The 9860-nt window shown below is 38.6% G+C and overlaps 2 protein-coding genes across 2 annotated transcripts; both read left to right on the top strand.

The window, feature by feature from the left end:
• The first annotated feature begins 2402 nt into the window (after window positions 1–2402).
• Window positions 2403–3957, top strand: VE01_10853 (uncharacterized protein). Its single transcript, XM_059464301.1, has 2 exons — window positions 2403–2650; window positions 2701–3957. The coding sequence occupies exons 1-2, from the start codon at window positions 2515–2517 to the stop codon at window positions 3720–3722; spliced, it is 1158 nt and encodes a 385-aa protein (XP_059320284.1). The 5' UTR covers window positions 2403–2514; the 3' UTR covers window positions 3723–3957.
• A 2013-nt stretch (window positions 3958–5970) lies between these two features.
• Window positions 5971–6949, top strand: VE01_10695 (uncharacterized protein). Its single transcript, XM_059464172.1, has 2 exons — window positions 5971–6356; window positions 6409–6949. Exons 1-2 carry the CDS (start codon window positions 6176–6178, stop codon window positions 6906–6908), a joined length of 681 nt encoding a protein of 226 aa, XP_059319219.1. The 5' UTR covers window positions 5971–6175; the 3' UTR covers window positions 6909–6949.
• Window positions 6950–9860: the final 2911 nt, after the last annotated feature.

Below are 9860 nucleotides of genomic sequence, written 5' to 3'. Positions count from 1 at the left end.
ACCCTTTAAAACTGCTCTTTTACCCTTATTCTGTACTCTACGCTTCTGAATAATTGAGCGTAAGTTATCACTCTCTCTTTTTTGAAGGGTATTGCGTGTATTAAGGCGTTCTGACTCATCTGCTAACTTGTTGATATATCGCTTTGTAGGAGTATTTAAAACACCTTGATTTAAGGCTGTAGAGAGCACAGAATTCGCTTTTTGAAGGGTATTAAAATCAGGTGGACTACTGTTTAAGAATACCTTCTTAAAAATATTATGCTCTGTAGGAGTATGTGGCCGTTCTAATACTACTACGTCTGTAGTAGGAAGTGTAGCTGCTCGAATGACTGTTTGTGGTTGAAATGGCTGTAGGCCACTCCCTCTCCATACAGAATTAATATTTACATTTGAAAAAGCAGCTTCTCTTACAGTAATATATGCTTCTAGCCACTCTGCTTTTTGTATTCGTAGGAGTTGTGCCTCATTTAGGTGTGAGAGAGCAGTTGTAAGGTGTTGCTTTAAGGGCCTAAAAATCGAAATATTAAGTGGCTGTAGAACATGAGATGTATAAGGAGGTATTATAAGGAGCGATATTCGATTTTGAATGTAGTGTGATATAAAGCTTCCACTTATATGGCTATTGTAGCTATCGCAAATTAGGAGCTGTTGCTATAACGTAGGTCATGGCCATACCGGGACTATGGCCATACCGGGAATCCGGCAACCACCACCAAATAGAGAGTCACGTGACCTAAATGAAAACTGTAATAACTTTTACAATAGTGCCTATAAAGCTTAATCATCTTATGTTCTTACTCTTTATCTACATATATACTGTAGCTAAATGTTTTAGAGTGTAAGCTAGCCTTAGAAAGGAGTTATTTATAGTTTAAGTTTTGCTATATAAATATTTTGTATAGTAAAAGTTTAAACCTTAATATCTCTTATAAAACATAACTAGTACTACTAACGTTTTCATATATATTAGATAACTATATAAATATCGTTAATATAAGAGGACTAGGCTATACATCTACTAATTAAAAAGTTATTAAGGTTTTCATTTTAGTCACGTGACCCTCTATTTGGTGGTGGTTGCCGGATTCCCGGTATGGCCATAGTCCCGGTATGGCCATGACCTACGTTAGTCGTCCGTTTTGTGTTGCTTTTGCTCTTGTAGAGGGCTCAAAAACGCGTTTTAACTACTCTAATCTATAAAGATTGCTTGTCTATCCTTTTGTATTTGCAGAGAAGTGCCATTTTTGTATAACCTCCTTTAGAATCTAGCTTTGTAGTATATTCTGTCCTTTGAAGATAATAAGGGGTTTAATAGCTGTTCTGTCTATATAGATGCATTTAACAGCAGACACCTATTCCTATTAGCTAGGATAAGCCTAAAATTGCGTATAGAGTGTAGAGTCGACTATAATTCGTATAGATTGCATAGTTCTAATTGAAAATCTAGTCTTATCTATATTGTAGGTGTTATAGTTTTCGATTTTTAGCTCTGTTATAAGGCTTTTGTATACGTTAAACCACCCCTTTAACACCTCTTTTGTCACTCTATTTATCCACTGTGCCTCAACTCTATGTCCTAACTTAACATGTAAGTTAGGATGCCTTTAAATGAATCGCGGAACCTAATCTTGCCTAAGAGGTAGCTTAGGAGGTATTTGTAGTTGTAGTTGTTGAGTTTAAGGTTGTTGTTGTAGGTGTTGTTATATGTGTTGTTGTTGAGGCTAAAAAACACAACACTTATTTAACTAGACTTCATCTGCAACCTCTTGTAGGATTCGATGGCTAGGTGCGTAGCCACTATTTGTAAGCTCCTTTATCCATTTTAATAAGGTACGCTCTTGATTTTTAGATAATAGTTGCTGTTTTTAACGCGCTTCTTGCCTTGAAGGCTGTTGTTAGCTAACGCGCTTACTAATAGTATTGCAGCTTAACCCTAAGGCCTTAGCAGCCTTATATAACGACTTATACTTCTTATTTTAGATGCCTAGGATAGCTTTAGCTAATAAAGCTTCTAATTCCTTTGATTTTTGACTTTTTTGACGCACTATAATTGATTTTAGGTGGTTAATAGGGTGTAGTAAATAACTACACTTACTTTAGTGGGGTAACGTAGGTCATGGCCTAAGTGCTGCCATGGTCTAAGTGACAATTTAGCGGGGTAGTGGTAGTAGTGACCCCATCAAACCAGCCGACTAGTAGTTACTACTTCTACTATATAGTTAAAAATGGTAAAACGTAAGAATATTAAGGCTCAAGAGCTTGATTTACGTGTTTCTAAGGCAATTGAAGGAGTTAGGTTAGGAAAATTTAAATCAGCAAATGCTGCAGCAATTGCTCTAGGCCTACACCCTAATACTGTCCTTAAGCGTCTAAGAGGTGGCTCTACGCGACGTGAGGCGCGACAACAACAACAGCTCCTGTCAAAAAATCAAGAGCAAACGCTCTTAAAGTGGATTAAGGAGCTTACTACAAGCGGCTACGCTCCTAGCCATCGGATATTACGAGAGGTTGCAGATGAAGTCCAGTCAAATAAGTGTCGCGTTTTTCAGCCTCAACTACAACAACAGCAACAACAAACACAACAACCTCAACAACCTCAACAACCTCAACAACCTCAACCTCAAATACCTAACTTACCTCTTGGGCAAGAGTGGGTTCCACGATTCATTCAAAGGCATCCTAACTTACGTGTTAAGTTAGGACGTAGAGTTGAGGCACAAAGGATGAATGGGGTCACAAAGCAGGTGTTAAGGGGGTGGTTTGACGCGTACAAGAGCCTTATAACAGAGCTAAAAATCGAAAACTACAACACTTATAATATGGATGAAACTGGATTTTCAATTGGAACTATGCAATCTACACGAATTATAGTCGATTCTACACTCCGTACGCGATTTCAAGCTCATCCTAGCCGACAGGAATGGGTGTCTGCTGTTGAATGCATTTGCATAGACAGAACAGCTATCGACCCCCTTATTATTTTTAAAGGACAGAACATACTACAGAGCTGGATTCCAAAGGAGGTTATACAAAAATGGCACTTCTCTGTAAATACAAAGGGATGGACAAGTAATCTTCATAGATTAGAGTGGCTAAAACGCGTTTTTGAGCCTTCTACAAGAGCAAAAGCAACACAAAATGGACGACTACAGCAACGGCTCCTAATTTGCAATGGCCATGATAGCCATATAAGTAGAAGCTTTATATCACACTGCATACAGAATCGAATATCGCTCCTTATTCTACCTCCTCATACATCTCATGTTCTACAGCCACTTGATGTTGCAATTTTTGGACCTTTAAAGCAACACCTTACAACAGCTCTTTCGCACCTTAATGAGGCACAACTCCTACGCATACATAAGTTAGAATGGATGGAGGCATATATTAAAGCAAGAGAAGCTGGATTTTCGACTTCAAATATAACTTCTGCTTGGAGAGGGAGTGGGCTACAGCCATTCCAGCCGCAGACAGTCATTCGAGCAGCTACGCTTCCTACTACAGACGTCGTAGTATTAGAACGGCTACATACTCCTACAGAGCATGACATTTTTGAGAAGGTATTCTTAAACAGCAGTCCACCTGATTTTAATACACTCCAAAAAGCGAATTCTATACTCTCTTCTACAATAAGTCAGGGTGTTTTGAATACTCCTACAAAGCGATATATTCATAAGTTAGCAGATGAGTCAGAACGCCTTAATACACGCAATATCCTTTAAAAGAGAGAGTGTAATAACTTACGTTCAATTATCCAAAAGCGAAGAACACAGAATAAGGGTAAAAGAGCAGTTTTGAAGGGTCAATTCCACATTTCTACAGAAGAACTCCGGTCGCAAGTTATAGAAGCAGAGGCAGCAACAGCAACAGCCGCAGCTTCACAGAGGCCTAGAACAACACCACAACCTATAAACGAGGCTATAACTGAGGAAATAGATGAAGAGAGTGAAGAAGAGCTATATGACAGCGATTTAGATGAATTAGCATTGTAATTATTAACTTATTTTCAATTTTCTAAATTAGTAGGTAGGTAGTTTAGTCCTAGATTTTAGTAGGGTATCTAAAATTGTCACTTAGACCATGGCAGCACTTAGGCCATGACCTACGTTATAGCTCTAGGAAAGCGTCCCGTTACGCCATCCGTCCCGTTACGCCACGACTTACGTTATAGGAGTTGCACCTTATTTAGGTATAAGAGGGCAGTTGTAAGGTGTTGCTTTAAGGGCCTAAAAATCGAAATATTAAGTAGTTATAGCACATAGGATGTATAAGGAGGTATTATAAGGAGCGATATTCAATTTTGAATGTAGTGTAATATAAAGCTTCTACTTGTATAGCTATTATAGCTATTATAAATAGGGAGCCTTTATTGTAGTTTTCTATTTAGAAGTGTTGCTTTCACTCTTGTAAAGGGCTTAAAAACACGTTTTAACTACTCTAATCTATAAAGATTGCTTGTCTACCCTTTTGTGTTTATAGAGAAGTGCCATTTTTGTATAACTTCCTTTAGAATCTAGCTTTATAGTATATTCTATCCTTTAAAGATAATAAGAGATTTAATAGCTATTCTGTCTATATAGATGCATTTAATAGCAAACACTTATTCCTATTAGCTAGGATAAGCCTAAAAACGCATATAAAGTGTAGAGTCGACTATAATTCGTATAGATTATATAGTTCTAATTAAAAATCTAGTCTCATCTATATTGTAAGTGTTATAGTTTTCGATTTTTAGCTCTATTATAAGGCTTTTATACATGTTAAACTACCCCTTTAACACCTCTTTTGTTACCCTATTCATCCTCTATGCCTTAACTCTACGTCCTAACTTAACATGTAAGTTAGGATGCCTTTGAATAAATTGTAGAACCTAATCTTGCCTAAGAGGTAACTTAGGTATTTAAGGTTGTTAAGTTTGAGGTTCTTGTTGTTGTTGTTGTTGTAGGTGTTGTTGTTGAGGCTGAAAAACGCGCAACACTTATTTAACTGGACTTCATCTGCAACCTCCTGTAATATCTAACGTAAGTCATGGCGTAACCGGCACAATGGCGTAACCGGCATAATCATGTGTTGTTCCCTCACCAAAAAAAATCAACTTTTTTAATAAGGTCGTGAATATTTTATAGCTTCTATACATAATAGAACAATATGCGTACTATTACCATACAAAATAGCTAAGCTGTACAGTCAAAAGTGCAAAAGTTATGATCATTTAAAAAATCATTAGAAGTAAGTACCTTTCTATACAAAGTTCAGTGTAAAGTGACATTATGCCGGTTACGCCATTGTGCCGGTTACGCCATGACTTACGTTAATGGCTAGGAGTATAACTACTATTTGTAAGCTCTTTTATCCACTTTAAAAGTGTTTTTTCTTAAGTTTGAGATAGTAATTGATGCTTTAAGTGTGCGTGTTTATGTAAGGTGCGTCGCCCTTTAATATAGTTGACGACTGTATCTAGCCTAAGTTGTAAGGCCTTTGCAGCATCATTTGCTGATTTATATAAACCAGATTTAACTCTAGCTATAGCTTTAAGTATAAGTTTATCACGTTCTTGAGTCTTTAAGCTACGCTTACGCACCATATTAATATAGTAATTAATGAGTTGGTTGAAGTTGATTTTTCTTAAAGCTGCTCCTTATACTTTTGATGGGGTCGCTACCCCACAATCCCGGTATGGCCATGGTCCCGGTATGGCCACGACCTACGTTAATACTAGCAGAATTTAGATGGCTTATAGCTTAGTGCAAGAAGCCTGTAAATAAAACAAGAACAACGAACATTAAGGATAGGATAGGATAGGTTGTAGCGTCGATGTACCTTTCTCTAATGTATCCCGCTACATATCAAGATCTAAACGGGGTGGAATTCTAACCGCTTTCAGAAGCGGTAAGAGAGGGGTAGCTTATGGGTCGCGCTAAACCGCTTTGAAGTTCTCCATAGTTCAGGATGGATGATACGACAACAAAGCGTGATTCTAACTGCTTTCGGAAGCTGTAAGAGATCGGGGGTAGATTGTGGGGTGCGTGATGTTCAAACATTCCACGCGAGTACAAGACAGATCCCATCCCCTCCTCTTCCATTGTCCCTTCTTGCCAGGTTGAAATCGTGCAGATATTCCGCCAGGTTGTCTCATTCGGCATCAATCAAATTTATCATATATCTTCCTATTACCATGGCTGCTAGACTTTCGACGCGCATTAGTCTTCGATGGGTGCCAGATGAACCCGAAGAGCTCACCAATACCCTCGTCATGAACGTTGGTGGCTATTTCATGGATCTCCGCGTGAACAAAGCAGACCAATCCATCGACTGGGCAATGGCGGGCGAGCGACAAATTTTAAGCAAGAATCCTCGCAAGTTCCCTGCAGTTTCTTATTGCCTAGTGATTCCCTAACACGTTTATAGTAAAATGCCGCTGGATCAAAGCAATAGACTCCCTCGGTCCATCGGACCCAGACGAAGGCATATTCTCGCCGCTTCCAAACGGCGATGATCTCGAGACTGGCTCCATGCCTTGCGCGCACAAGAATGATGCTGTCACGGATTATGAAGAGGTGTGGCGAAAGCTAGATCTAGTGCCTGGACCGAAACGTGCTTGGATTATTCAGACTGTCGAGGACAGTTCCCATGGTGGCACATTTTTAGGACGAGTAGCAGGGTCATTCATGGCGTTACGACAAAAGGACGATCTTTCATTTTCGGTGCGGAGTGAAAGTTTAGATGAGAATGCACAGTGGAATGTGATATATGCTGTTGGCCAGGTAGAAGGAGTGCCTTCCTTTGCTGAAGTTGGCATTTCCGAGTTTGAGGGTGAGGAGGAGTGGAAAGAAGGTAATATAGTCTCGGTATTAGGCACAAAATATGTCGTACGAGCTTTTGAAGATCTCTCAAGTGAGATGGTATAAATTACGGTTAATATTAGAATTGCCACCCAAATTATCAAAATTATCAAAAACTCTTATGAGGAAGAAGATGCAGATTGCACCCATGCTCTAGGATCCTCCTTGTAGACGGAGAAGCCTTCTCACAGTAGCGAAGCCTGCATCAATCATAGAGATTCTACTTCCCGCTCAATAGTTGTCGTCAATTTAAAGTTATATGTTCTTATTCACCGCTGATCCAACTCCCGATGCAACTGTCCCGCTAAACCCAAAACACTCACACTATACCGTGCTCCAGTTCTCGCCAGAAACTTTGTAGTGCTGCGAGTAAATACGACCAAGATGGAAAGTCGGAAAATTTGGGTCGAGGGGCAGATTGAGACACTAGTGACTAAGGAGAGAGGTCATCGACAGGTCTAGGACGAGAGTTTCCGACTTTTCCTTTTTCTCCGTCTTTGCTATGCCTTTTAAAATAATATATCTAGACTAAAGAGAAAATCCAGTCACAACTTCAACTAGCGCAAGTTAGTTGTCTAACCACGTTTGTTACTCCACAGCCATAGGGAATATGAACTTATAGAGATTGTGAAGTTTGATATTTATCTTCCTGTTCTGCTATGGTGAAGTCTACACTCTAATGGCAGTGAAACAAACCCTAGAAGCTATGTTTTAACGATGTCTGTACTTCACCACCTACTCATGCTGTCTGTCTAACATCTAAGATGAGGCCGTGCTTTAAAGCCGACTAGACCCTTAGAATAAGGTGATAGCTTGAGTTTAAGATTACTTATAACAAGAAGTTATAGGACCCACTCTCTAAGCAAGGTTCTTTATCTCTATGGACAGAAAGCATCATGTAATAGGCACCTATAGTAGTTTACTACTTACTAACCAGTTTTTGGCAGCATCGATCGATAACGTAAGTCGTGGCGTAACTGGGCTAATGGCGTAACCGGGCTATGTACCTTTGCAGCAGAATTTATATATGAAGGTACTTAAATCTACAAACTTTAAACTTAAATAACTCTATTAATAAAATTATTAGAACTTATTCCTTATAGACTATTACTCTTTATATACTAATATACTATAGTTAAATTTAGAAGAACGTAAGCTAGCCTTATTAAAGAGTTATTTATAGTTTAAGTTTTGCTATACTAATATTTTGTATGGTAAAAGTTTAAACCTTAATATCTCTTAGAAAACAAATCTAGCACTACTAGCGTTTTTATGCATATTAGATTAGCATATAAAGAATAATAGTCTAAGAGGATTAAGGTTTATAATCACTATTATAAAAGTTATTAGGGTTTTAAATCTAGTTACGTGACCTTCGATTTGGTGGGGTGAGTAGGTAGCCCGGTTACGCCATTAGCCCGGTTACGCCACGACTTACGTTACAGCTAATGCAGCTCTGCGGTCTATTAACGGTAACTTTAGCGTTAATTTCGCCTTTAATCGGTTAGAGAAGAAATCAGATCTGATCTACTTAGTTCCTACTAGTACGTTGCTGTCTAGGCTTATAATGATGACTTATAACTAGGAATTATACAACTACATAATAACTTGAACATAGGTTGTAGAAGGTAAAGCTTACGTGATAACCTAAGCCTGTACAGAATAAATAGTACGCTAGAAGGTTTATATAAAGAGTTTTAGAGTATTAATGCACGTAATGAGAATGTCATGCATAAACAAACAAACAAACAACGCTTACATAATGTAATTGTTAGAGTTTATAAACCGACATAAGACTACTACAAGAGTGGGCGTTCCACATTTGCATAGTTTAATGTTTTAACATTAATAACTTAGAACACATGTAGGAACTACAACACTATGTAATAAATAACCTAGAACATAACGTAAGTCGTGGCGTAATGCGCCTAATGTACCTTTACAGCTAAATTTGTATGTAAAGATACTTACATTTTCAAAAAATAAAACTTAAACTAACGTAAGTCGTGGCGTAACCGGCACAATGGCGTAACCGGCATAGTGGGGTTAGAACCACCCCATCAAACTACTACCACCTTCAAAAATTGCAAATAATTCAATTACTACCACCCTAATTCATCTATATCATTATCTTCGCTCTCCTCGCTCTCTTCTTCACTCTCACTATTAGTTAAGTTAACCATTGAGGTAGGTTGTGGTGTTGTTCTATGCCTCTGTGAAGCTGTTGCTGTTGCTGTTGCTGTTGCTGTTGCTGCTTCTGCTTCTATAACTTGCGACCGTAACTCCTCTGTTGAGATGTGGAATTGACCCTTCAAAACTGCTCTTTTACCCTTATTCTGTGTTCTTCGCTTTTGGATAATTGAACGTAAGTTATTACACTCTCTTTTTTGAAGGGTATTGCGTGTATTAAGGCGTTCTGACTCATCTGCTAACTTATTGATATATCGCTTTGTAGGAGTATTCAAAACACCTTGATTTAAGGCTGTAGAGAGCACAGAATTCGCTTTTTGAAGGGTATTAAAATCAGGTGGACTACTGTTTAAGAATACCTTCTCAAAAATATCATGCTCTGTAGGAGTATGTGGCCGTTCTAATACTACTACGTCTGTAGTAGGAAGTGTAGCTGCTCGAATGACTGTTTGTGGTTGGAATGGCTGTAGGCCACTCCCTCTCCAAGCAGAATTGATATTTGAAGTTGAAAAAGCAGCTGCTCTTGCTTTTATATATGCTTCAAGCCACTCTGCTTTCTGTATTCGTAGGAGTTGCACCTCATTTAGGTGTGAGAGAGCAGTTGTAAGGTGTTGCTTTAAGGGCCCAAAAATTGCAACATTAAGTGGCTGTAGAACATAAGATGTATGAGGAGGTAGAATAAGGAGTGATATTCGATTCTGTATACAGTGTGATATAAAGCTTCCACTTATATGGCTATCATGGCCATCGCAAATTAGGAGCCGTTGCTGTAGTCGTCCATTTTGTGTTGCTTTTGCTCTTATAGAGGGCTCAAAAACACGTTTTAGC

Source organism: Pseudogymnoascus verrucosus (genome assembly GCF_001662655.1).
Source record: "Pseudogymnoascus verrucosus strain UAMH 10579 unplaced genomic scaffold scaffold_106, whole genome shotgun sequence".
Lineage (NCBI taxonomy): Eukaryota > Fungi > Ascomycota > Leotiomycetes > Thelebolales > Thelebolaceae > Pseudogymnoascus > Pseudogymnoascus verrucosus.
This window is presented reverse-complemented; position numbering and strand designations above follow the sequence as displayed.

Bases quoted from the DNA above. Each gene is read 5' to 3' on its own strand.
- VE01_10853 (XM_059464301.1), top strand. From the start codon at position 2,515: ATGAAGTCCAGTCAAATAAGTGTCGCGTTTTTCAGCCTCAACTACAAC. The intron at 2,651-2,700 runs GTGGGTTCCACG...GTGTTAAGTTAG, and splicing joins AACTTACCTCTTGGGCAAGA to GACGTAGAGTTGAGGCACAA.
- VE01_10695 (XM_059464172.1), top strand. From the start codon at position 6,176: ATGGCTGCTAGACTTTCGACGCGCATTAGTCTTCGATGGGTGCCAGAT. The intron at 6,357-6,408 runs GCAAGTTCCCTG...ACACGTTTATAG, and splicing joins AATTTTAAGCAAGAATCCTC to TAAAATGCCGCTGGATCAAA.